General features: G+C 32.2%; 3 protein-coding genes and 1 long non-coding RNA gene across 6 annotated transcripts; 2 read left to right on the plus strand and 2 right to left on the minus strand.

The window, feature by feature from the left end:
• The first annotated feature begins 2,751 nt into the window (after positions 1 to 2,751).
• Positions 2,752 to 11,099, plus strand: LOC112748248 (2-oxoisovalerate dehydrogenase subunit beta 1, mitochondrial). 3 transcript variants are annotated; one of them, XM_025796467.2, is made up of 14 exons: positions 2,752 to 3,512; positions 5,569 to 5,804; positions 7,285 to 7,396; positions 7,652 to 7,687; positions 7,809 to 7,868; positions 7,942 to 7,999; positions 8,090 to 8,187; positions 8,522 to 8,611; positions 8,698 to 8,766; positions 8,880 to 8,966; positions 10,039 to 10,134; positions 10,312 to 10,389; positions 10,509 to 10,595; positions 10,857 to 11,099. In XM_025796467.2, exons 2-14 carry the CDS (start codon positions 5,623 to 5,625, stop codon positions 10,890 to 10,892), a joined length of 1,089 nt encoding a protein of 362 aa, XP_025652252.1. In that variant the 5' UTR covers positions 2,752 to 3,512; positions 5,569 to 5,622; the 3' UTR covers positions 10,893 to 11,099. The 3 variants fall into 3 exon arrangements, with proteins under 3 accessions (XP_025652252.1, XP_025652245.1, XP_072075244.1); XM_025796460.3 differs by lacking the exon at positions 5,569 to 5,804 and having other exon boundaries at positions 2,880 to 3,512; XM_072219143.1 differs by lacking the exon at positions 2,752 to 3,512 and having other exon boundaries at positions 5,227 to 5,804.
• Positions 11,100 to 12,362: 1,263 nt separating this feature from the next.
• On the minus strand, positions 12,363 to 13,972 carry LOC112748259 (uncharacterized). The gene is made up of 3 exons (XR_003175003.2): positions 13,661 to 13,972; positions 13,399 to 13,475; positions 12,363 to 12,653 (listed from the first exon to the last, which is right to left on the minus strand). It is a non-coding gene; the product is annotated as an uncharacterized lncRNA (long non-coding RNA).
• A 460-nt stretch (positions 13,973 to 14,432) lies between these two features.
• LOC112748265 (uncharacterized) lies at positions 14,433 to 18,050 on the plus strand. Its single transcript, XM_025796482.3, has 3 exons — positions 14,433 to 14,862; positions 16,015 to 16,074; positions 16,178 to 18,050. Exons 1-3 carry the CDS (start codon positions 14,437 to 14,439, stop codon positions 16,277 to 16,279), a joined length of 588 nt encoding a protein of 195 aa, XP_025652267.1. The 5' UTR covers positions 14,433 to 14,436; the 3' UTR covers positions 16,280 to 18,050.
• A 3,135-nt stretch (positions 18,051 to 21,185) lies between these two features.
• Positions 21,186 to 24,868, minus strand: LOC112748273 (NADPH-dependent aldo-keto reductase, chloroplastic). Its single transcript, XM_025796495.3, has 7 exons — positions 24,512 to 24,868; positions 23,921 to 23,971; positions 23,691 to 23,767; positions 23,454 to 23,541; positions 22,642 to 22,917; positions 22,060 to 22,308; positions 21,186 to 21,464 (listed from the first exon to the last, which is right to left on the minus strand). The coding sequence occupies exons 1-7, from the start codon at positions 24,629 to 24,631 to the stop codon at positions 21,378 to 21,380; spliced, it is 948 nt and encodes a 315-aa protein (XP_025652280.1). The 5' UTR covers positions 24,632 to 24,868; the 3' UTR covers positions 21,186 to 21,377.
• Positions 24,869 to 27,609: the final 2,741 nt, after the last annotated feature.

Raw genomic sequence — 27,609 nt, forward strand, 5'->3', positions numbered from 1 at the left:
GTTAGAATCTGATTCCATCGTGCATCAAAACGGCAACGTTTTTTATGATTGTGCAAGGACCTAGTTGTCTCATCAAATTGTTTGAATCCACGTCAGATAGTTACTGTTACACGTAGGATTTTTCGGTTACATTTTACGGAAGAACTGTTACAGGATCTTTTCGGTCACACAGAGAGAATGATTAAGAACCGCGTTATTATTTTCTAATGGTTAGGGGTCGTCAGGTCCTTTTCATAAATGGTTAGGAACTGAGGAAGGGTTTTACTCAAAAAAAATGTCAAAGAATTAAAACATATGAAAATTTGATAAATATGAAACTAAAACACTTTACAACATTGCATGATATAAAAAAATGAATTACTGACCATATGAACTACTAATGACACAGTTTGATCTTTTTCTCCTCTTAATATCCAATATTCTTTTTCTTTTAAGTCTTGCAAGTTTTTGATTCAATCTAAAATCATAGTTGTCCATAGAGTCGACATGACATATGAAATTAAAATTAATTTTATATTAAGCACAAAAAAATGATATATTTGTCAACACATAAAAAAGTGCATGATATGTAGATATAAGATTCGATTAGTCTTGAATAGAATCACATGTTCTTTCATCAAAATGATTTCAATTAATATACAAAACAATAACATACTAATATTTTTAATTCACACCTAAAATGTGTATAATAATAAATAATTTTGAGAGTTGCTCTTCCAAATAGTAAATTTTATATTAAAAATATCTTAATAGTTGCAAAAAATTAACCCTTTAATTCGTACTGATATCTTAAATCACTACACCGTAAACACTAATCAAGATAATCTTAATTGAAATACAAATATTAGTTAGAACATGTAAATTGAATTCAATGACTTAGTTAATAAATTATATAGAAAATATATCAAAATTATAATTAATAACTGTAGACCATATATCCTAAATCTCTCTTATGAACCAACAATCCTATGGGTGCTCAACACTATGAATACCAAATGTATAACAGATCTTAAAATCTAATTCTCTCGTATAAACCCAAAAATACCATTTTATGTTCAATACTGTAAACACTAATAATATGAAAATAACAAAATTCTAAATTCGAAATCTTCTTATTAACCCACAATGAGATAAAAAACTGAATACTTTTAATTAGTGATGTTTGAACATATATACTAAAATTCAAAACTTCAATCTTTGAACCATAACTCCTAAATTTTAAACCATAAATCTTAAATTCTAAATCTAATATCATAAATTCTAGATCCTAAATTTTATACGCTAAATTCTAAATTTTATATCCTAAATTTTAAATTTTAAATTCTAAACTCTAAATCATAAATCTTATATTCTGAATCCTAAATTCTAAACCCTAGATACTAAACCCTTGCACCTAAAATAATTTTATAATAACAAACGATTTTGAGAGTTATTTCTCTGCATATAGTAAATTTTATATTCTAATATCCCAGTTGTAACAAATTAACCCTTCGTACGGATATCTTAAGTCACTACACCGTAAACACTAATCAAAATAATCTTGATTGAAATACAAATCTTAGTTACACACTAAAAATTAGATTTAATGATTTAGTTAATAAAATCATATCGACATTGAAAATTATTATATAGAAAATATATTAAAATTATAATTAATAAATCTAAATTCCATACCCTAAATTTCTCCCTTAAACCCAACAATGTTATGTGCACAACACCGTAAACACTAATAATTCAAACATAAAAAAAATTCTAAAATCTAAATCCCTCCTATAAATCCAAAAATGTAATGAGGTATTCAATTTCATAAACACTAATAATTAAGAAAATAACAAAATCATAAATCCAAATTTTCCTATTAACTCAACAATGCCATAAAAAATCCAACACCATAAACACTAATATTATATTCATTAATTAGTAATGTTTGAATATATATATTAAAATTAAAAAAATTTAAATCTTAAACCTTAAACTATAAATTCTACACCATAAATTTTAAATCCTAAATCATAAATCTTAGACACTAAATTCTAAATCTTAAATCCTAAATCGTGAATCTTAAATCGGAGACCCTAAATCATAAATCTTAGATCCTAAACTTTAAATCTTAATTTCTTGTGCCTAAAATAATTATATAATAATAAATTATTTTGAGTGTCGTTTATCCGTATAGTAAATTTTATATTCTAATATCCTAATAATTGTAAAAAATTAACTTTTCGTACTGATATCTTAAGTCATTACCCCTTACCAAGATAATTTTGATCAAATACAAATATTAGTTATACCATAAAAATTAGATTCATATCTTAAGTCATTACACCGTAAATATTTACCAAGACAATTTTGATCAAATATAAATATTAGTTATACCATAAAAATTAGATTCAATGATAAAATCATATTGACATTAAAAATTATTCATATACAAAATGTATCAAAGTTTTAATTAAAAATTCAAAAGCAAACCAATTCAATGTCATCATATATTTATGTATAATTTAAGGGAGTAATGTCATTTCTTTTTCTCCTTCTATTAATGGTTAATTTTTAACCGTCTATGAGTTATAATTCAAATAATATAATCTCTTCATACGTGACATCGTGAGTCTGAATCGTCCTATCTTTGATATAAAAAATAGTTAATTTTTAACTAACAAACGAAAATTGTGCTAGAGCACTTGACTTATCTCCTTAGTTCCAAGCAATCCAAAATTCATTAATATCATGTCCTTCAACCCCCGCAATAAGTTTTGTGGCGGGAGCAGCATCAAAATTGGCTCTTTGCAATATAAACAAGTATCCTTGAATGTTTGTGAAGCGTTTCCATCTGAATATACAACTACATAAATATTATCACTTGCCATTTGTTACTTGGAATTAGGATTTTAGGAGTGCTTTTTATTCAAAGTACGTAACTTCTTCTATGTTACGTACTTACAAAGCTTTGGCGGATAGGAACCCTGACTCAACTGTGTCTCAAACCTTATCTGATTTTTTTTTATTTGTTTATTCTTTTGCTAAAAACAAGTAGTTAGTTATCAAATTTGGCTCGACTGGATTGGTTTGACCAGAAATCCAATTACCTGAATCTGACTGGGCCAAGCCATCCTGCAGACCGCTCAAGCATCGGTCCGGAGAAACTTGGTTCGATTCGTATAGTATAATAAAACCGGTAATCCAGCCGGTTTAAATAACTCAGTCCGGGTCATTCTAAAATTTGTTTTTCATTCTTGAAACGACATCGCTTGGTACCCCCACCCCACCACAAAAAAGCCCTAATGACTTCATCTGACAGTGATGAACGTTCCTCTTCTCTCTTCAATCTCTTTTTCCTCACCGTCGCACTCGCTGACGTCTCCGAGATTACGCCGGTCCGAAGGTCTCGCTCGCTCACTCACTGTGTCGCACTCAAGGTCGCCGTCGCCCTTCCTGACATCGTCTTTGCCGGAGTCAGAAGAAAAGGGAACCAGTCAACCAGCGTCTGAGGTTGTCGTCGTCTTCAGTTGGTCAGCTTCTTTCCTGTTCTTTCTTTTTACAATTTCATTGAATCATTGCTGTAAGTCATCATTGAACCATTACTGTAAATCATCAGGGCTGGTGGTTTGATATTATCAGGGCTGAATTCACTGATTTATTGTTACTGGTGGTTGAATTTGTTGCTCTGTTGACTGTTGCTGTTACTGTTGCTAAAATAATAACTTCCTCAAATTTTTTTGTTGCTGTATACTTGTATTGACTGATTTGATTCTTATATAGGTGCTATTGATTTGGTATAATTAGTTGAATTTAGTTTTTAATTAGGCTGTAAATCATCAATTCACTGATTTATTACTACTGGTGGTTGAATTTGTTGCTCTGTTGCTGTTGCTGAAATCATAGTTATTGATCCGGTCATACGATTGGATCATTGGTCAATCGGTGAATCACTGATTCACTGGGTTGACACAGTCACAAATAAATAAAAATATAAAATTATAAAAATAAAATTAAAATTAAAAATTAAATGCATATTTTTTAAAATATATTAATAATAATTAAATATTAATTTTTGTTATAGTACAAAAAGAGATAATAAATTAGTCAATAATATAAAATACTTTTTCAATTTAAAAGAATAAGTCAAAAAACAAAAGATAATATAATCAATATTAATATATCAATATATTTATATATTATGTGTTATTATTTGTTTGGTATTTATGTCAATCTATGTTTAAAAGGATAAAAAAATTAAAAATTCATTCATGGTTTATTATATATTTATTTTTTGTCACCTATATTATTAAGAAACAAAGTGGCACAGTGGCAAGGAAAGTGCGCTGCATGCACGCTGCCGAACTGGCCAGACCATCAATTTACCAATTTTTTGATTTAACCGACTAGTTCGGTCGGTTCTTATAATTATGGCTGAAATAATAACTTCCTCAAATTTTTTGTTGTTGGATACCTATATTTACTGATTTGATTTTTATATAGGTGTTATTAATTTGGTATAATTAGTTGAATATAATTTTTAATTAGGTGTTTTTTGCTAGAATTTTAAAAATGTCTTTATCATAAACACCACCTGAAAGCTGAAACACTACTTATAATTTTATAATATATTATTAATATGTTTGTGAAAATATGTATTTTAATTTTTTATTTTAATTTTTTATAATTTTATATTTATATTTAATTAAGTGAATTAGTAACTCACCGATTGATGAGTGACCCCGACCTATGACGGATTAATTGTCTGATCGGTTTTAATAATTATGTTAAAAATTATGGATGTTCAAATTTAAAACGATCTAAATTAAACTGTTTATCCGATCTAATTCAAATTAAAAACGATTAAAATCGCACTAATTTAAATTTGATTCATTCTATTTTTTATAAACCGCATGAATCAGATCAGATCAGATTTCTAATCTACTTCTTAAAACCGATCTAATCCAATCTAAATTGCACAATATGCTATAATATTATTATTATATTTATAATTTTATTTATAATATATTTAATTTATTATATATTTTTATATTATTTATATATTATTATTTAATAAATATTTTATATTAAAAATGAGATTTATTTTATATTAATTAACTTCTAATTTTATTTGTATCCTTATATTATTATTAGTTTTTTAAAATATTATTAAAATTTATTATATTATTATTAATTATTAAAAATTTGATGTTATTATATATATATATATATATATTTAATTTTTATAATTTATAAAATCGTAAATCCAATCCAAAATTGGATTAGATTGGTTCCGATTTTCCTTAAAAAATTATTCGATCCAAACCGCAACTCGAACAACCTTACCAAAAACTCTGCCTCGTCCTTTCTTCATCTGCCATTCTATATCCATCGTTGTCACTGTGTTTTCTCTAATCTCTACCTTCCCCACAAATGCACGCAACGCCACCACAGATATCATTCTTTGAAACTCTGATATTGCATCACCTAAGCTTCCAATCCACAATTTCTGAATTACCATCAACATTCATAATTTAGGACAAACTTACCATATTTTTTCTTTTCTCCTTTTTCTATTTTTTTTGCTAGTGTTCGCTAGCTCGTCAGAGCAAGTTTCTCTCACAAAAAAAGAAAAAATTAGAGATGTCAAGAAGCTGTGTGCGAAGAATTGGAACATGGATCCCTTGTGTTTCCAAGAGAGGGTTTTCTAGTTCACCTTCTTCTTCATGCGTCCAAAAGAGCGGTTCTGAGCAAGGTCTCAACTCATTGAACCTTTATTCTGCAATTAACCAAGCTCTCCACATTGCTTTGGACACTGATCCACGGTATGTGTCATCATTGTTATTGTTACTATTGTTGTTTTCATTGTTATGATTGACTTTTTAGAGAAAGTACATGGAATTAACTTTTAGGTAGTCAACATTAGTCAATTTGAGTGTTTAGGTTTATAATTTAAGATTTAGGGTCAAAAGGATTATAATTTAGGGTGTAGAATTTAAGATAAACAAATTAATTTAAAAAAAAAGTTGTCTGATGTTGGCTGAAAATAGTTAGTTATGTAGCATTACTCGAAAATGTCCTAGATATCTTGCAATTTTCTTTTAATGTATATCATGTGCATTGAGTTGGGAGAGAGGGGAGTGGGAAGTAATAACATTGTGTTGTAATAACTGAAATCATATTGAGAATTGTTCCTATATATTGGAGAAGTGATTATTAGGTACTAATAGTCTAATACTATTGAATAGTTGAGATAACATATAGTATTAGAAATTCTATGTTTCAACTCTCTTGTATAATAATACGTTTATACATGATTTTGACAATGAAATTGTTACTTATCTTAGTGTGTATTTGATGATGCTTAAGTTTTCCTTAGAGATAACTTTTTTTATCAAGAATGTAGAAACTTTGTCCGCAACGTCTTTGATTATAAGTTTTCTGCGCTAATGTAAAGTGTTAGAGCGATAGTAAGCAATCGGAACCGAGAAAAAGTAAGAGAGAATGAATATAGTTTTTGAGCTTCAATTATTTAGACATTGGCTCGTACCTTTAGGTTTGACTAACTAAATCTAACCATTGCTAATATGAAGCTTTGTATCCTACTATCCTAGTATACATACTAACATACATAAATAACAAGTATTATTATTATTAACAAGAGAAGGATAATAATAATTATGGAGCATAATATATCCCTCATTATAAAAGATTAGGATAAACAAGAATAAACAAGCAGCAACATAGAAATGGATCGAATTTCTCCAATCTCTCTGCATCTTTGGGAAAAGATACTCTTCTAAACATTTTATACTCTTTAAAGATGTGAGTGTTATGCTCTATCCAAATACCCTTACTAGTAGCAGAAATAGCAAATTGGCATAAATTTTTGGTTTTCTTCCTTCTCCCAAAACTGTTTAAACAAGAACTGATTTAAGTCTCTATGTTGCACCCAACACCCATCAAAGATGCTAAACAATGCATTCCATGAAAATGTAGCCTCTGGACAATTTAAAAGCAAATATGATACTGATTAAGAATTCAATCCACACATATCGCACACGTCTAGGAAATAACATGTGGCTTCCAGCAGGCAATTGTTTTAAAAAAAATCATTTGATTTTATTTCTTCTAGGATTAATTTGATCCCATTGTTGAATGAAATTGATATAAGTGTATGTATTTCTAGTACACCTTTAACTTCCCATTTACATATCTTTAACTCTCATTGTGTGAAACGAAATTATTTTTTCGTATAGCATCAATATTATGTTCAACCTCATCTTCTCTTGCATTTGATTTCAGTTCTTATGTTTTCGGAGAAGATGTGAGCTTTGGTGGGGTCTTCCGTTGTACAACAGGATTAGCAGACAAATTTGGGAAGAAAAGGGTTTTCAATACTCCCTTATGTGAACAAGTATTTCTTTACTTATTTGTTGCCTTTCTGTTTTCTCTTTTCTTGTTCTATTCCCATTCTCCGCATAAATTTTTATGACTGGTTATGATTCTAAAATCTCACTAGACAGTTCTAGGAAGATGTGTTCAATTGAAGATCCAAAAATGATTCAGTGAACTTCTTTAGTTCTTTCTTGCTATGTATGTTTCTAATTGTTTGTAATTAGTATTCCTTTAGCACTGATGTAAAACAGTTATGCTGAAATGCTATTCATAGGGTATCATTGGCTTTGGCATTGGTCTAGCGGCAATGGTGAGTCTCAGAGCTTAAAATAGTTTTACTTCCTAGTTTTTAACCAACGAATTTAATTTTCCTTCTCCTTCTCTTTTTGATGTAACAATTGTTTAAAATCCTTTTATATTTTACATGGCAGGGAAATCGAGCCATAGCAGAAATTCAGTTTGCAGATTACATTTTCCCTGCTTTTGATCAGGCATTCTCCCCTCTCACGGCTAGTTTTAGTCAAAGCTAATTTCGATAAGTAATTGATCAGTTATTGTTTCCAGATTGTCAACGAAGCTGCTAAATTCAGATACCGAAGTGGGAACCAATTTAATTGTGGTGGTAAATTTCTTTTCCTGCTTTAACGTTGGAAGTTCTGGCTTATTTCTATTTTCACCTGTTGCATGAAAATCATTTTACTCACTCCTATAGGTTTAACGATTAGAGCCCCTTATGGAGCTGTGGGCCATGGTGGGCATTACCATTCTCAATCTCCTGAGGCTTTTTTCTGTCATGTTCCTGGTATCAAAGTATAGTGCTTTCATACATTAATCTTTTGCTGGTTAAACTTTTCTTCATTTTTGTTTAAAGGTCCTCGTCATGTGTAAGATGATCATTGATTTAGACTAAGTGATAGTGAACATCCATGCCTAAATCTAGTCATCAAATTAAGACAGCTAAAAAATAATGGAATTAATAGAGAGCACCTGCATCTTACCTCCCAGATGAAGTTAGATACCTATTGCATGCAGTTTACTTCCAAGCTTATACACAGATTTCATATAATTAACGGTCTTAATGTAGAATAGTGTTGTTTTACGGTTGGTACATTTTTACGAAATGGCTCGAGTGTTTCTTGTAAAGGTGGTCATCCCTCGAAGTCCCCGAGAAGCAAAAGGGCTATTGCTGTCTTGCATTCGAGATCCAAATCCTATCGTATTTTTTGAACCGAAGGTTGTGTTTTATCATGAGAATTATGTCTTCAGCTTCTTTATGGCATTTGACTTGTGAAAATTAAATCATTTGAATCTTGGTTTCAGTGGCTATATCGTTTGGCTGTCGAAGAAGTACCAGAGGATGATTACATGTTGCCACTATCCGAGGCAGAGGTACAACACAAGTTGCATTAAATTCATGAAATGAAGTTAGAAGTTCGTTATAACTACAGAATGATAATTTTGTGAAACATTTAGTCTAATAATTTTTTTTAACATATACTCAGGTGGTTCGGCAGGGAAGTGATATTACACTTGTTGGATGGGGAGCTCAGTTATCTATAATGGAACAAGCCTGTCTAGATGCTGAAAAAGTAAGTTGCATTGTCACAAAAATAGGTTACAACATGTATTCTGCATCACACAATAATTCTCCATGGTTTACAGTTTGTTGGGCAAGTTGTCGCTGAAGAATTACACTTGGTATTTGGAATCAATCTTTTTTCCAGAAAGGAAAAACAAATTGAATTTGGGGTTGGGATATTTTATCGTACGTTTGGTTGAGTTACATGTGGAAGGAAACATTTTTTTTAGAATTCTAATGTCAGAGGGAAGCTGATTCTGTTTCCATGATTGACAACAGAAATTAACAGAGACTAGAATTGGAAACCATGGTCAAATAGTACAGATATGAAACTAATATATCACATTTATTTTATGTCAAAAATGCTATGTGCACACCAAAAATCAGTTACCAAATTATCTATTATGTATTTGTGTATAAATACATGCATAGTTTAACTCGTGTATTTTGTATTTCAATATATATTCTATACAAATAGTTCATTTAGTGGCTGACTTTTTGTCTAAACCTAGTATGGTTGGTTTTATATATACTAGTATATCAAGGCAGTACTTTTTTTATTTATTAAATATGTGTAATAGTAATAAAAATGGAATTACCCAATATGACAAGTTGTTTATAACTTAATTATGAAGCTTATAGATGTAGAACAATATGCCATGCAAGTGCTACATAACTTATTTAGTATTAAACAAACTCAAGTATGATTACTGTCAAAAGAATTTATTAGTTACAACTCAAACATGAGAATAATAGGAAAAAATTAGGCAACAAAATGAGAAGCACATCTTTTCATGTTTTGTCAATGTACATATGTCCAGGTGAAACTGTAGTTGAGCAGTATGCCAATTTGGGTTGTTGGTATTTAATTTTCATATATAAAACTATTTAGAGCATCCCATTTGTAGATTCTTCTTTTTATTTTCCAGTGGAAAATTTGGTAGTTTAAACTCTCTTCAACTACTTACCGTTGGGGAAAAAATAATCATAATATGAGAAAAATACTGAAAATCACAATTTGCATGTCTATGATAAAATATTACTTGTTTCTTAAAATTTTCAAGTTATTGTGACATTTACAGGAAGGAATTTCTTGTGAACTGATAGATCTGAAGACATTAATACCTTGGGATAAGGAAACAGTGGAGGCCTCAGTTAACAAGACAGGAAGGCTACTTGTGAGTAAATTAATTTCAACGGTCAAAAAAGGGTGTATCCGGATTTATAAATGTGTCCAAATACATTGATTAATTATATTTAGATGCATTGATTTAACTTTATGAAAAAAAGTCAAAATGACCATCAATGTGGAATGGAGGGAGTGTCTTACATGATGCTTTCAATGGGATGTATAGATTAGTCATGAAGCTCCGGTAACTGGAGGTTTTGGTGCTGAAATCTCGGCTTCCATTGTCGAACGTTGCTTCTCGAGGGTATGCTTCAGCCAAATTATTGTTATAGAGTATATGAAATTGCTTTCATACTTAACCATATTCAACAAAATCTGTACGAATTCCTATCCTAACCGTCTCTTTCGTTGTTTGTGGTACAGTTAGAAGCCCCTGTAGCGAGAATCTGCGGTCTAGACACCCCTTTTCCTTTGGTGTTTGAGCCCTTCTACATGCCAACCAAGAATAAGGTAACTTGTCTGTTCGCCTTAATTTTCTTTACAATCATAATAGGTGGACACAAAAATCAGTTACCAATATAGAATACATATTGAAATATAAAATACAAATTAAAAATGGGTTAAACAAACATGTATCTATATACAAATACATGATGACTGATTTAATAGTTGATTTTTGGTGTGCAAGTAACATTTTTGTTTTCCTTATAGAGTAAATTACACTAAGCATCCTTGAGATTACTAACAAGTTCTGCCACTTATTATATGCAGATATTGGATGCTATTAAATCAACTGTTGGATACTGATGAGCTTAATTACAATCTTTCAACCATCTATGTGATCTTGAATTCACATAATCATCATAATGATCATGTTTGGGACAAGATGGATTTGTATATACATTGCAGACCATGGAATCTGGAGATTAAATTAATCATGCCTTCTCCAAATGTAAAACATTTTAAAATAATAATAATAATAAAGGAAAGAATGAATGAAACTTGAAAATCAAATAATCAATAGCCATACATTCGCATATTAGGCCCATCCTTGTAATTCTATATATAATAGGATTGTATCACATGAAATATTTAAATGAGAATGTGAGAATACATGCTAACTTGCTAAGCCAATTGAATTAAATTAAATGGCCAATTTAAACAACTTGCATGACACTCTCCGTCCCCCTCCTCCACCCTCTTCTTTTCCACCGTGTGCCAGAAATAGTAACCCTTTCTTTCCACTTCTGCCTTTGCTACTTTATAGATGTTGGCACTGCCCATAGGTCTTAATTATAAAAGTTGTTGCGCTAGTTCTTATTTCTTAATATAGGTTTTTACACGACTACCCAATTAATTGTTTAAATTGTTTAAATGTCGATTGAATTAGTGAAAATTTGTGACAAATTAGATAACCGCGAACAAACTATTTTTCTGTTTGTATATGTCTATAGCTTATTCCCTGTTTTTTTATTTCATGCGACTTTGGGATTGTTTAGAATTGATATTTACCACTTTATCCTTGCTTCAGGTGTTTTCATTGTTAGTATAGAACTGCTCTTTTAGCTTTTCCATATTTAGAGAAATTCTTGGGACAGTAACTTTTAGTACTTTCAGTTATCGTTTAATTAGCATAAATATTAAATTATTTTTAATAAATAAATTTTATTAATTTATATATATAAATTTTAAAAAAATTAGACACAAATTATATACTTATGTGCAAAATGTTTATAAATATAAGTATAATTTATTGTTTATTGTTAGCCAAATATTGGCTAAAAGTAATCATATTTGTTGGCCAGTTCTTTTTTTAATTGAATGGTGAGTAATAATAAGAAAACAGTACCCGTAAATATTTGTGGGATTACCCGCAAGGAGGAAGCTAACAGGATCTTTTATATATTTAAAAAATATAAATATTATAATTATGTGCAAAATTATATATTATTATTATTATTATAAAATATAAACAAAAAGTATAAAATATATAAATAAGTATTAAAATAAATAATTATAATATATATATATATAAAATCGAGTATAGTCACGAATTTATCCAAATTCAAATGTCATGACTCGAACCAAGCCATGACTGGCGCTCAAGGGACAAGTCCCTCAGCAAGCCAAACGACCAAATTTTTCAGAAAAACGGATAGAATCTCCTCTGTTTCTAGGACCTTACCAACATAAATATTAACTCTCTGTATTAATAATAAACCTCCATTTCCAAGACAACAACAACAACATACTCCAAATTATATTCACTACCAAATATATCCAAAATACGCATCATATATATATATCAAGTTAATAACTAGAGTATATAGTTAAAACCATAAGTCTTACATAAACAAATCATAATCACTACCTAAACAGTTCAAGATTCAAAATAACATAAACCACACGAGGATCCTGCCTGTGACATATGGAGCATTGACATAATCTAGATTTTGAGCAAATGTTCCATTACATAATTACTTAGCCCTTGGAAAGAAGAAGGGCTCACCAAAATGACTAAGATCTACTGAGGGGCAGGTGGAATGGAACCTGGAATGACTCCTGTATCTGAAAAACATGGGAATATAATAGGGTGAGTTTTGCAACTCAGTGAGCAAATATTATATCTATAACCCACACGAGACAATACAGAGTTTACCTTGAAAATTATATTTCTTTTTAGAGATGAGAAATTCATATTAATTAATTATACAAACATTAGATAAATAGTTAAGCGGATGAACTGAAATGGGAGTTCTCATTCCAGAAGTCAAATCAAATCAAATATTACACACCTAGGGCGGCTCTACCTCTAAGGGTAGCCCTTTCCTCTAGTGTGCCCGTACGGTATAACAGATCCAACGTGTGGCCTACACGTTAGGCTAGCAACGTCCCTGCTAGCTGAGGTCTGAGCCAGATGCATCTAGGTTAACGTCATAACTGCCGTTAACTACGGTTTTCTAGTCAGAGTCTCCCAAACCAATCCAAACCAAATCACTTATAAAAATCTCTAATACATATAACATATTACTAAATTCCATAGCAAATCCAATATATATATAAGATTGCATACTAAAATTCAATTATTTAAAATTCAATAAAATCAAATAAGAAAACATGTATGCTTTACAAAATATATAATTATCGTCTCGTGTGTATTTTTATAAAATTATAAGTTTTACAAATTAATATTTATTTTCAGAAATTCAAAAATCACAATAATAAAATATTTTCAAACTACAAAAATAATGATTCAACATAAATATTGATAATAATATATTTAAAAACAATTATAGATATAATATCCACTCACAACTTGATTGCAAAGAACTGGAAGCAACTCTGAGCACGTCAACGAGCTACCAAATGATGTCCAATAATTCTACAACTCTAGAAATATGACAATAATGATATTTGTGAGCTACTAATATTGTCAATTAACATAATCTTACTCACCTTGACAAAAGCTCCAAATTTTCTAACCCCTAATAACCCTAATTCGGATTTATATATACCCATAAATATAGAGATGACAAAAATTGGAAATATGACTAATTATTGAGTCAAAGAGTTACCTTAAAGCCTCAATAATAACCGGGACTCAAAGTTAAATGCTTTCTTCACTCATTAAGTTGAAATTTTCTGATTTGAAGATTTTGAGAAAATGAGATTTGAATAAATGGAGATAGAATAGAGAAGAAAAGGAAGCAAGATGATGAAAGTGAATTTGATGATATTGAGTGGTTGGTTGCAAGGAGAAGAGATGAAATCTAGTTGGTAAGAGAAGAGAAATGAGGGTTTTACATTTTGATTTTTTGAAAGAAAATGAAAGGGAAGGAGAACAGAGGGGGAGGGGGAGTGTCGAAGAAGATGAGAAGAGAGAAAGGAAATTTTTAAGTGGGGCATGTGCCCTCCACGTGTTCTCAACCTCTCTTTCTTTTTCTTTCTTTTTTTTTTTCCTCACTCTTGGTTATTACATCAAACTTATTATTCTTAATTTTAGGTTTAATCTCGACTTATAAGATCATGAATTTAGCTTATCAAACAGTTAAAAAGTCGAGTTTAAATTAGTTCATGGGCGGATTTTACTGGTTTCTAGTACATTCTCTCTGCAGTTTTATTCAGCTTCAATCAAATTGAAGTAGGTTAGATCTCTGCGGACAATGCAAAGAGTCTTACAAGTGAATAATGTGAATAATAAGATTAAAAAAAATTAAAATCAAATATTTAATTAAATAATTAATTTATTTCTAATAATATCAGATTTTGAATTTTAAAAAAAATAAAGATTTGATAAACATAGAGCAGTTACACAATTCATCACTTCTACTCTTTTAGTCGCGCGTTCTGCATGTGGGAACTGCGTTCTGCCCAGCCGTCGATTGTCTCCCACTCTTGCCGGGCCGTCGCCGATCAAAACACTAGCCACCGCCGCCCAGCCGCAGCCGACGCCGTCTACCTCTATGCCAACGTCCGAGCAGGCCCCCATTCGCGTACAAGTTGTCCTTCGTGCAGCCCACCAACGCGCCGACGGGGCAGGCCCTCCGCAACCCACCGCGTCTACCGTCGCATCCTCTTCATCTACGACAGATCCGTCCAAATACAGCCGACATTCGTGGCTGTCTTTTCTAACGTACATCACCCCTCACATCCATGTAAATGGAGTTTAATTTGGTTGAACTGGTTTGTCATGTCCCATCTTCGTTTACCGATGACAATTCGACGCATTCCTTTGACAACCTTTTCAATCGAGGTGGAGGGTGAACAATCTAACAAGGTAAGCAATTGAAGGTTGATGCATTGATAATGGATGTTTAATTTCATAAAAATAAGATGATTATTTTTAGTGTTCATCATCAAATGTTTGCTGCTTGCTGAATGAGATTCTCCACTAAAAAAAATATTGGTTTTCTTCAACAATCCACTTACACTCAATTAAGTATATCACAAATTAAACTCATGATGAAGAAGAATTTCTGCATCTAATAAAATATTAAATACATGTGAAACAATTGCAGGAAATCGAAACACCTATTATTATATATTTATTCCAGGTTTCAAGTCATATTTTCTTAATAGTAATATCATCATAGATGAAGAATTTGGATATATATGATGTGAAACTGTGTATTAGATCCCTCAATAATAATCGAGTATAGGTGTCTCTTTCTTTTTAATACATTTATCTAATTTAAAATTCAGTATTATTTATTCATTTTTAGTATTAATTATAATAACATTAACTATTTGTTGTATGCCAGACAAATATTCGGTAGGTATTTTTTTTTAAGTAGAAAATCTTTTAATTTGAAATGAGCCAATGAGGCTCTTCAGTGGAAATTAAACCTATTAGTTTTCTTATTCATTGTTGTTTCATTATATACACATACTCACAGACATAAATGAGATAGTTATTCTTAGTACAAATAGAGTATTCTCTTTTATTTTAAACGTTTATGTAAATTCAAGTTATTAATTCTCGATGCATCCAAAGCTGTTATGGTAGTAAATTTAAAATATAAATACATGTATAAAGACTTTAGATATCATGTGATATAGCTTTTACGTTGTTTAAAACTAATTAGAGTTTTAATTTCTAAATTTTTTAATGGTCAGAATACTTTGCACAATTAGACTTACTTGTTATGGTGAGGATGTGTTAATTTTTTTTTAGACCTAACACCCGGTATTCATTTTTCAATTTGAAAAATATGTTGATTTTATTCGAACATGTAGAGTTATAAAAGGCAAAATTTTTAGGATGATTGTTTATTATTGGAGTCTTTAACACAACTAAAGTCTCTTATTTTGTATTTGGTTTGACTTCTTTTGGTTGATGATTGAAAGTTTTTTTAGTTGATATTTATTTCATGGTATGATATTTAATTAGGTTGTTTGTTTGGATTTGTGCGTGTATGTTCGATGGTAGGCCATGGAAGTTACGGATGTTATTGAGTTTGGAAGTGATGAGACGGATCTTCATGATGAGGTTTGGACTTTAGTTTATTGTTGGTTTTTCGTGAACCGCATGTTTGAATTGATCATTAATCCTCGTGTTCATCAACTGATGTTTGTTTTGAACTGATATGCAGTTACCGGATCACAATTACCTTGGCAAAGATAAAATACCAAGAGTTGGGATGCGATCGCTCAAGAATTTTATGCGAGCTACACAAATAAAGTTGGTTTTATAAGTAAGATACGGACCACAACATTTGACAGAACGACAAAGGAACCGATTAACCAAGCTATTCATTGTAATCGGGAGGGTTTCTGCGGGTCTCGTGTCAAAGCACCAACACGGAAGAACACGGTTGCAATCGTGGGTGCAAAACAAAGATATATGCAAAGTATAACAGGGAGAAGCAAGATTGGGTCTTGTTGAAGGTTGATTTGAGGCACTTGTACCTATGTTCAACTAAAAAAGCGACGCACTATTACGAGTATAGGGAGTTGATCATGCATGCGAAGTGTGTGATTGAGGATAATGATGAGGCTGACATTCGACCCAACAAGACATTTCTAGTATTGGCTAATGAGGTTGGTGGGTCGTCGAACCTTGGCTTCTTAGAGAAGGATGTAAAAAATTACATTTCATCAAGACTCCGATCCACTAATGTCAACGCAGATGTTAAGGAGATGTTGAATTATTTTATGCGAATGAAGAAGATAAATCCAAACTTCTTCTACGCAGTGATTGTGGACGAGAATTATAAGTTTTGGAGTGCAGTTTGGATGGATGCAAGGTGCAGGGCATCTTATGAATATTATGGAGACATGATGTCGTTTGATATCACATACAACACGAACCGGTAATATTTATTTACGTTGATGTTGTTTACTTTTTTTGTTATTTTTTGTAATAGTTGGATGTTCTTATATGTGGTTATTTTTCATTTAGGATGGATTGTCGTTCGCCTTATAACATAAGGCATGAGACTTACCGTGGTAGTTCACACCGACGAAAGAGGCGAACGGCAATCCATACATATAAGAATATCCAACTATTATAAAAATAACAAAAAAAAAGTAAATAACATCAATGTGATTTAAAATTACCGGTTTGTGTTGTATATGGTATCAATCAACACCACGTCTCCATAATATTCATAAGACGCTTTGCACCTTGCATCCATCCAAACTGCACTTCTAAACTTATAATCCTCGTTCACATTCACTACGTAGAAGTAGATAGGATTTATCTCCTTCATTCGCATGAAGCAATTCAACATCTCCTTAACATCCGCATTGATATTAGTGGACAGAGTCTTGATGAAATGTAATTCCTTATATCCTTCTCTGAGAAGCCGAGGTTCGACGACCCACCAACCTCATTAGCTAATGCTAGGAATGCCTTGTTGGGTTGAATGCCAGCCTCATCATTATCCTCATCATACATTTCGCATGCATGGTCAACTCCCTATACTCGTGGTAGTGCACCGCCTTTTTGGTTAAACATGGGTGCGAGTGCCTCAAATCAACCTTCAATAAGACTCAATCTTGTTTCTCCCTGTCAAACTTTGCATATATAATTGCTTTGCACCCCATGGCTACAACCGTATTCTTCTGTATTGGTGCTTTGACACGAGACCTGAAAAAACCCTCCCAACTACAATGAATAGCTTGGTTAATCGGTTCCTTTGTCATCCTTGGTTAACCACCCTATTGAAAGGATTCTGTATAAACGGCATGGTTAGGGGAGCATTGGAATTTCGTAACAGGGCAAGAGTCTTGGGGTTTCAGTTTGATGAGATTAGTTATGGGACATTGATTAATGGCCTTTGTAAGGTTGGGTACACAAGATCTGCTATTGGGTTGCTAAATGAAACTTAACAATCTAAAGATCCGTTAAACCAAAAAATTCATTATCTCAAACCCCCTTTTGACAGCTTTTTGTCAATGTTCTGGTTCCTTTTATCTTAATTGATTTTGTTAAGTTGTTTTGTGAGGTTGTTTTAGACTCAAGTGCAGAAGTCACGAAAACTAATATCTAAGGAGCTTCTTTTTGTGTTAAAAAATCTAAATAATATCAATCCCTTAGTTCAAAATATCAATTCTCTTTTATGAAATAATTTATATACAATGGAAACAGGTTTACCATATGTTTTTTCAAATAATGTTGGTATCTTTGCTCTTTACTCTTATATATCAACAGAAATGTTAAATGCATGATTGTGGCAAAAGGATATTGCTGATTTTGGCAATAATAAGTTTGGGAATTGTTTCCTTTCTTTTAAAAAAGAAAATCAAAACGCTTGTGAATTGGTATTAGATTAACCACTAACTGGATTCATGTCGTGACTTCCTCTGAATGTGATTCTGCAATTTGCATGTGTAAGTTCTTAAAGTGTACTATTTATTAATAATTTTTGTATAGGATTGTAAGAGAAACATTCCTGCGGAGGTGGATAGGATCCTTAGAACATCCAACGGCATCAAATGATGTGGATATCTCTCATGTTTACAATTTCTTGGATGGATATTTTCTAAACGTGTGTTATTTAAAAATCAGTATATGTATTAGATTTGTTGAGATTTTGATGCAAGCTTAATGAATAGTAGCTGAAGTTCTAAAGATTCATGTATTCACTTATTTATACTTCCATTTACGAGCAATGATTTAGGAAATAGTTTAAAGAGTAGACGTCGCTTGAAACAATGCTAAAGCCTGGATGTGAAGAATGGATTAATCATGCATCTATTTGCCGCTGATGCTGCTAAGAGCCAAGCCTAGATCAGTTGCCGAACCAGCCCTTTCCCAGACCTCTCTGCCGAGGCTTGCCGCCTTTCGCCTTGCCCTAAATTGATATAGGCTGTCCACCTCACCGGCATCGAATTCTATTGTAATGTTTATATAACACAACTCTTCATCCCAATGTATATGATTTGTGACCTATGATGGTCACCAAGAATAATTTGTTGGTACCCAACTGTAATGTATATCACAAAAGTTGAGTTGAATTCTCACCATTTTAGTAAATTGGATCGCATGTTTGGCACTGTGGTTCCATAAATTGTAATGCTTTAACTAGCAGTTTAGACATTCTATGAGGAACCATGTATTCTCTTCACAATTCTAGCTTTCTGAATTCTGAAAGCTATTACCAGACTAACATATAAGATTTTTATGAGGAATGCTAGGGGCAGCAACTTTGGTATTTTGTAACCATCAATTGGCCATCAATAGTATTTTTAATGGTGTGAGATTACATCCAATAATGAGAAATCACTCACTTTTCTTTTGATGGTTAAATGCTGACCAGAAAACACAAAAGTTGCTGGCCTCCTAGACTTTTCCAATCTTATTAAGTTCGTCTTTTGCATTTACCTCAAGCATCTTTGTAATTTGCCATAAAATCATCTCTATTCTAATTCTATATACTGTTCATTACTTACAAAAACCGAATTTATATTTTAAAAAGTTCTATCATACTAATCTATTTCTGACAAATAAACTGTTACCTTTGATTATTAATCAATACAAATTAGTCACAATAATAATAATAAAATAACAGTAATAGCTACTAGTGTAACCAATTCAAAGATCTAAAATTAAGAAACATGGCCATTTGACTACGGCAAATTCACAGGAATCAAAGCTTCCGATAACCGAAAGCTTCACAACTCCTTTAGAGATCATTTCATGAAGGAATTCTTCTGCCTTTACCATTTTCATTCTTTTCAAGAAGAGCCCTTATAAATATTTCATAAGTTACTATGACAAGGAAGCAACTTTTTTTTTTATCCATTTCTAAAAGTAAGACCATGACTTCATCAAACAGACCCTTTTTACAAAGTCCATCGTTCAATTGGTGGCCATTGATTAGGAGATGTTGGAAAACTGTTTTAAGTCTCCCACCATTGCACAATCCATCAATAAGTACGGTGCATGTGACCATATGAGGACGAACTCCTTTGCCCGTCTAACAAGATATTGTAAGTATTCAACTCAGGACATTTACCACGAGCAAGCATCTGATATTGCACATACGACAAATTTCTTTGAGGCATCTCTTTGAACAAACTAACAGCTTTATCAACTCTTTTGTTTTTACAATATCCATCAATCATGATATTATAACTCCGAACATAAATATGACGTTTCAAGTCCATTTTCACCATATTATCAAATAAAGTAGTTACCTTACGTTTAAAGCATTGTAAGTAACAATGTAAAAGTTTAAGACCTCTTTGCAACGTCAAATGAAACACTTAGTGAGCTTCTGTGATTTTTCCGTCCTTACATAATGCATCAATCAGTATGCTACATGTATGAAGATTAGGTTTGATGTTTGTTTGCACCATTTGATTCAGCAATTGAGTAGCTTCTTCTAACTGATCCGCAAAGCATAAATTGTGAATTAGAGAGTTGTAAGTGATAACATCAGGAGAAATTCCACGTGCAACCATCTCAGAGAAAATTTTCCCGCCTTATTTACAAGATCCTCTTTGCATAATCCGTCAATAACTGTATTGTACATTATTACATTAAATTTGATTGATTTTCTCTCTAGCTTTTGCATCAACTCAGCAGCTCGTTTTTGCCCCGGGATCTGGCAGCGGGGACGTATTTGTCCCTTTATTTTTTGGTGGATACTACAATGAAGATGGCAAAAATATCTTCTCATGAAGATGCTTTAGTTAAAAGTGTGGTTTATTTATTTAGCCACACTTTAAACAAAAACAACACATTTATAAATATCAAAATCTAACCATACAATCCATCATCCAAAGGTCAAAAAGAAATATACTCATATGAAGACAATTATGCCATCTTCATTGTAGTATCCACCTTATTTTTTTGCCAACCCTCCACTACACATCATCACTCTTCTCTCTACATCAGCATTCTCCATTACCGTTTTTTAACCCAACTCCACAAAGTGGTATAATTGTCGTGCATTATTAAAAGTGAAGGACTTAAATTTATTTTTCAATTTTGAGATGCCAAAATGTTCACGGTTAAAAAAGACTAGAACCTATTTATCTTTCACTCAAATACTTAAAAGACCAGTTCAAATAACTAAATCTGTAAGTACACATCGTGGTCTAAGCCACAATAACAATGGCAATGATAACGAAAAAATGTGCACAATGGTGTGATCTCAATTCATGAAATTTAATAAGAACCATGTCGACAGTTCAGCAAATGTAGTTTTCTGCTGAGATATAAGAACAATGAGAATGACTTTTTTTTTTCTTTTTCTTTTTTTTCTTTTTTTTTTTCGTGTGCAGTTTCACACTTTCAAAGCCTTCTCTTACACCATGCGTCCATAATGTTGTCCAATGAGCTCAGATTTCACCATCCCAAAACTGCTCAAGAGATCTGTAGACACCGTAAGTTTCATGAATGAAAGTGGTACCCCTCACTAATCGTGCCTGCAACAACGAAGAACACTTCAGAAAAAACTGTTTGCTACCATGGAAGTAAAGAACACCTTCCGCAATCCACAGGATAATATCATACAGTCTGACAGCCATACAGCCATACTTAATGTCAAGAACTAATTATCCCAAAAGCTTAACTTATTTAGTGAAATAAATACGTAATTTCATATCTAATATGTTTCCTCATGAAAAAAACTTTTCAAGCTTGATGCATGAACTAAGAACGGGAACAATAAACAACCAATTATATAGGCCATAATAACAAGTGAAAAGCCAACTATCTCAGAATTAGATTAAGAGATGTCAAAAAAAAAAAATTTATTTATTTGACAAGCACCATGCTTACAAAGCTTCTAATCTACATGAATCTCAACTCCTCAGCCTCAAAGCATAGGAAGAAAACAAGCTGGGATTTTTGTGACAAAACAGAATCCAAAATCAATTAGTAAAAGCGCCATATACTTAATTTATGAAACAAAATTCCGACAGAACATTTTAGATTTAATGCTTCAAGAGGTACCTGCAATATAAACATAACTGCTAAACATATTTAGGTTTTGAGATACTATGAAAGCTGAATACTCACTTGTTCAATCTCAGAAAATTTAGCAAATAGGTCTTCCGGTATAGACCAGCCAAAAACATCAAAATTTTCCCTTATTCTTGCTTCATGTGTACTCTTGGGCAGCACACTATGGCCCATTTGCAGTCCCCACCTCAGAGCTACCTGCGCAGGAGTCTTGCCTAGTTTCTCTGCAATCATATTTAGAACTGGATGCTTAAGAACATCACTTTTCAGCCAGGTTGTTCCGGGGGAGCCCAAAGGTGAATAGCCCTACAGAAATGCAATTAAAAGGTCACACAATTCATGTAAGAAAAAAATCAAACAAAAAATGAACTTTCACAAACCTACTTTAATAGTTTTACTCAATTTTCTTAGATCATCTTCCGCATTTGCCCATTGGACATTTGGAACCCAAGTTGATTACTACAAACCTACTTCAAACATTCACGAACCACCTCAGAGCTAGATTCTATCAAATTTTCTACCAAGTAGCAACACTCTCTACCAAAAAATAAAAGAAAGCCTGAAAACAACAGGATGATTGATGAAAATAGCCAACATGGTGCAAACATGAGAGAGATCATCCAACATTTGCTGACTTACAGAGAGGTGGACACCTTTGGATTTGCAGAAAGCCCGGAGTTTGTCCTGCTGCCAAGAAGGATGACACTCCACCTGGTTGACAGCAGGAGGAACCCGAGCAACCTCCAGCAAGTCCCCAAGCTTCTTGGAGGAGAAATTGCTTACACCTATAGCTCGAGCCTTGCCAGAGTCATATAGTGCTTCCATTGCTCTCCAAGTGCTAGGTATGTCAGGCGGCACAAGATTTTCAGGCTTAAAGCCCACTGATCCTTTCTTCATTGGAGCAGGCCAGTGAATCTGAAAGGGCGGAATTGTCAGTTTGCAGATTACAACAGAGTATGTGTATATAAACGGTCTATTAACAGTACCATGCCAAATTCTGAAATTATTCGATACAATATTATACACGCATTAAAAACACATAAAAGTCAGAGCAATGTAGCACATGCATGAAGTACTAATTTGGACTTCCTCAAATGAAGACACATGGTTAACAACTGATTTCCAATTGTTGCATAAGAACATTTTAGAATAGAAAAATTTATGCATATGGCATTTAGCAAACCTATATACCATCTGTAAACCAAGCTATAAGTGGAAGCGTTTTTCCTACAAATGAAAAGTTAAAACGGATGGTATATTTAGCTTAATGACTTCATATTGAAAGGCTGCATCATGTAAATCCAGATACAATACTTCCCTCTAAAATTCAAAACAAATTATATATAGACAAAATAATCAAGTTCAAAAGTAATAAAATAATTAATTGCATATATTTAAATTTTTAGCATCAAATAGTTAGAGAATATTGGAGACTTGGTGATATTACATACAAGGTACAAATCCACATAATCAAGCTGCAAATCTTTCAAAGTCCTGTCCAGTGCTAGTGGCACATCTTCTGGAGCATGATCGGTATTCCTGCAGGACACATCTCAAATACTTGGGTTCTATTCAACGAAGATTAACAAAGATACATGCTATCATAATGCTATCAGAATTACTTTAACTTAAAGGCTTAAACATGGAAGGCAAACTAATAATCTAAATTCTAGAATCTAAAAACAAACCATAGTTTAGAGGTAATCCACAAATCCTCACGTTTCACTACACCCTCATCCAAAAGCTTCTTCAACACAACACCAATCTGCAATCAAAGTGAAATAATTTCTTTTGTACCCAACCAACCATGATCTCAATCATTTGCTCCAAATAGTTAGTTAATGTTATAGAATCAATGTAGCAGAACACAACACCAATATAAAAAGAGAATAAAAGAATCCTAATTTATGTCAATTACCTCCTTCTCATTGCCATATATTTGAGCACAATCAATGTGGCGATAACCAATCTGTAACATACATCAAACCAATTAAATATGAATCATCATCATATAGAACAAGAACATGAGATTCAAGAAATTGTGCAATTATGTGATTTTTAATTGCAGTCCACCACAACAATATAGCTCCTATGTCAATAAACATATCATGATGATAACCAGCAACAACCACGTTTGCCATGACAACAATGCCAGTAATCGCAACACACACCACAGCCATGATAAGTGATGAAAACCGCAGCGCAATTCAAAACCATATAGCTGTGTTCCTTATACATTATCACTGTATGGAAACTGAAACTAAGTGATTGACAAAATAGCAAAACAGAAAATAAGATTTAAAAACTCAACTTAACCAACCATGTAATTCAATTCAATGATAATACATAGTTAAGGAAATGAACTTCTGAGAGAAAAAAAGACGGCATGTAGAGTGATAATAGTAGTAACAAACATCAAACAAGTAGAACAAGCCTTACCAAAATCAAATTTGAGAAAAATCGAAATTAGAAAACATAAGTGTGAGGATGAAATGGATTAAGTGGAAACCTTGATGGCAGCGGCAACAGCTTCACCGACGAGGCCAGGATTGGATTGCCATGTTCCCAGGCCGACGGAGGGGATCTTGGCTCCGGTGTTGAGCTCGAAGAATCGGATTTCGTTCGTCATTTTTCTTTCAATTTTTTTTTCTCGGAATGTAAAGAGGTTATTAAACCCTAGTAGAGTGAAAATTCTGGTACGGAAGCTTTTTAAAAGATGATAAGTAGAAAAAGGAGTCGAAAACAGAAAACTACAAGTGAGCAGAAACAGAATCTGTGCTTTTCTTGTTGCGGGAATCCTCAGGAAGTTTTGTCCACAGATGTCAGAATAAAAAAGGTGGTGGAGGTAGTTAGATTACTGATACTCTATCCTATTCTACCCGCATCTTATATATAAGACATATTTTATAAAAATCTCTTTATATAGTGAAGAAAGTGAGAGTTGAACCCATAATCTCTCTTATGTAATGACTCATAATAAGTAAACAACCACTAAACTAGTTGGTTAATTTAGTAATTTAAAGTATTAGTTTTTTATTTTTTATGTTATTAATACGTATAAAATTCAAAATGATTGAATTTTATATTTACTTTAGAAAAATTTAATATTTCTGCGGATAGGGTAGAGTAGGGTAGGGTTTAGAATTTTTGGGTATGGGTAGGGTTCGGGTTGAGAGATTCTCAATCCGCGGGTAGGGTAGGGTAGAGTTTTAATAAAATTTTCAACCCGCGGGTAGGGTTAGGGTAGGGTCCAAACCCTACCCTACCCTACCCATTGCCAGCTCTGCCATCAACTAGCCATCAATGATAATTTGATGGTGTGAGATTGATATGAGATTTCATCTAATGGCTCACCTTCCCCTGCTGGTTATATGCTGGCCAAAATTTAATAAAACTGCTGACCCCTAGACTTTTCCTTTAATAAATAGATTACTGATTGAATCTGGTTGATTCCGTTGGTATTTAAATAAAATTTATAAAATAATTAAAAATTTAAAATATATATTTTTATTAATATTTTAAATATAATTAAATTTTAAATTTTAAAAATAATTAATATAAAGATAAATATAAAATTAGTTAATACTACTACAATAATATTTAATTTGACGTAATAAAAATAATAATTCATAAACTATATCTAAGAAATAAATTAAAAATCTAGGTATATTTATAATTTAAATAATTATATATAAGTTTTTTTTAAATAAGTAATTTTTTATTTTATATTAATTAATTTAGACTTATTAAATTATCCAAATATGTGTTGAAAAAAATTAATATTAATAGATCAAATAATTATAAATAGCAAAAATATTTTATAATTAATAAAAGCATTTTTATTTACTTTTTAATATATAGATATTTAATAAAATTTAATATTTATGTTAATAATGGTATACAATTAAAAAATAATTAATTTAAAAAATGTTAAATATAAAAAAATAGGAATTAAATATTTCGGTGTATATATGTGTGTCTTAATTAGGATATTATTTAAAAATGAAATATATGCTTTAAAAGCATGAGAGATAGCCGAAAACAAATTAGCTTAGTAGTTGTCAATTTGATCTTTATATTAGAAGAGTCAAGTTCGGTCGAGTGTCAGTTTAAGCAGTTTGTTTTTTTAAACGGTTAGAATATTAAAGTGGACTAAATCAGTATCCGATTGACCAATTTTTTGGTTGAATCGGTCAATTCAATCTGATTTTTACAATTATAATTTTATCCACATTGTTATTATTTTTTAGAAAAATTTTTTTAGCAAATATTATGACTTATGGAGTTATGACATGTTGAAGTGTTAAGTGTCGGCTATTGCCATGTGCTATAGGTGTGTGTTGATACTTGATTGTTTTTTTATAAAGTAGGGGGCTCTAGGCCCAAAACAAAAACAAACTAAGCTCTTAGAATTCTAGCAAACATGACTTTTCTTTTATCACCATCCATCAGGGGACAAGAAAAATGAGCGGAGTGATGAAACGATGAACACCCACCGGGAGATTGTGGGCGTGCTTCGCCAGAGCATCTGCACTAAAGTAGGTCTCTCTAAAGACGTGGCTGACACTGAAATCTTCGAGGTTGGCTTGGAGATCTTTAATGGCCCGAATAAGGGAGGTGCAACCATGGAGGGTGGTTGAGCTATTTTGCAGCAACTTCACTGCACAGGTAGAATTCGTCTCCATCATTACCTTCTTGAAACCCAATTCAATGGTAATCTTGAAACTTAAGTATATGGACCATAACTCTAGAGCTATAATAGTGACTTTTTCAATATTCATCATGAATCCTGCCACAACCATGTCGTTAAAATCTCTAATTAGCCCGCCACACGCACCTGAATTCCTTGCTTGAAGAACTGAGCCGTCGATATTGACCTTATACCATCCTTCGTCTGGCAGTTTCCATCCGATCAGGATATAATGTGAAGCTTGGAGGATGTCACTACTCTTCTCGGTAAGAGCAAGAATATCATGGTAATTTTTAGCTATTACCTTAATTTCCTGAGCAACTTGCTAGTATGGAGTGTTCTCTTCTCTAAAAATCAAGTTGTTCCTCCTTTTCCAAATTATGTTGCAGGTGGTAAGAAAAAAAGTAAGCCATGAAATCCCACTATTAGATAGAGAGACTCTATTCAGGTTTTCATATAACTAGTTTTGGAGAGTTTGGCTAAAGAAATGGTCCTGATAGTCTCTATTCAAGCTGCTCATCTAAATGCTTTGGGCAAAAGGACAGTCCCTAAGCACATGGAGCAAATTTTCTTCGTGATCACTGCATCTTGGGTAGTTTTCGTTATCTGTAAGTCCTCTATTTCTTCTCTTAACATTAGTTAGCAGCGTATTATGACATAATAACCAAGAAAATGTTCTCAACCTTTGAGGAACTCTAATTTTCTAGTAAGTTTTATAAATCCAACAAGGTTCATCATCTTCACATATATAGCATTGTAGGCTGATTTGATAGAAAATTTACCTTGAGGGTCTGGTAGCCAACAAATAGAGTCTGGGACAAGAGAGGGGTGAGGCGCTTTCATACTGCGAATCTGGTCGGTAACCTCTTTTGGGACAGATCGGGAGATCTTCGCCCAATCCCAACATCCATCAATTG

The sequence above is a fragment of the Arachis hypogaea genome, chromosome 2, assembly GCF_003086295.3.
Source record: "Arachis hypogaea cultivar Tifrunner chromosome 2, arahy.Tifrunner.gnm2.J5K5, whole genome shotgun sequence".
Taxonomy (NCBI): domain Eukaryota; kingdom Viridiplantae; phylum Streptophyta; class Magnoliopsida; order Fabales; family Fabaceae; genus Arachis; species Arachis hypogaea.

What these genes read in the sequence shown, in the direction of transcription:
- LOC112748248 (XM_025796460.3), top strand. Translation starts at nt 3,304, where the DNA reads ATGAACGTTCCTCTTCTCTCTTCAATCTCTTTTTCCTCACCGTCGCAC. An exon ending in ATACTCCCTTATGTGAACAA is followed by an intron (nt 7,397 to 7,651) that starts GTATTTCTTTAC and finishes TGCTATTCATAG; the next exon opens with GGTATCATTGGCTTTGGCAT. An exon ending in GTCATGTTCCTGGTATCAAA is followed by an intron (nt 8,188 to 8,521) that starts GTATAGTGCTTT and finishes TTTCTTGTAAAG; the next exon opens with GTGGTCATCCCTCGAAGTCC.
- LOC112748265 (XM_025796482.3), top strand. Translation starts at nt 14,437, where the DNA reads ATGTGGGAACTGCGTTCTGCCCAGCCGTCGATTGTCTCCCACTCTTGC. An exon ending in AGGGTGAACAATCTAACAAG is followed by an intron (nt 14,863 to 16,014) that starts GTAAGCAATTGA and finishes GTTCGATGGTAG; the next exon opens with GCCATGGAAGTTACGGATGT. An exon ending in AGACGGATCTTCATGATGAG is followed by an intron (nt 16,075 to 16,177) that starts GTTTGGACTTTA and finishes ACTGATATGCAG; the next exon opens with TTACCGGATCACAATTACCT.
- LOC112748273 (XM_025796495.3), bottom strand. Translation starts at nt 24,631, where the DNA reads ATGACGAACGAAATCCGATTCTTCGAGCTCAACACCGGAGCCAAGATC. An exon ending in TGGATTACCTCTAAACTATG is followed by an intron (nt 23,542 to 23,690) that starts GTTTGTTTTTAG and finishes TGTGTCCTGCAG; the next exon opens with GAATACCGATCATGCTCCAG. An exon ending in CCAAAGGTGTCCACCTCTCT is followed by an intron (nt 22,309 to 22,641) that starts GTAAGTCAGCAA and finishes GCATTTCTGTAG; the next exon opens with GGCTATTCACCTTTGGGCTC.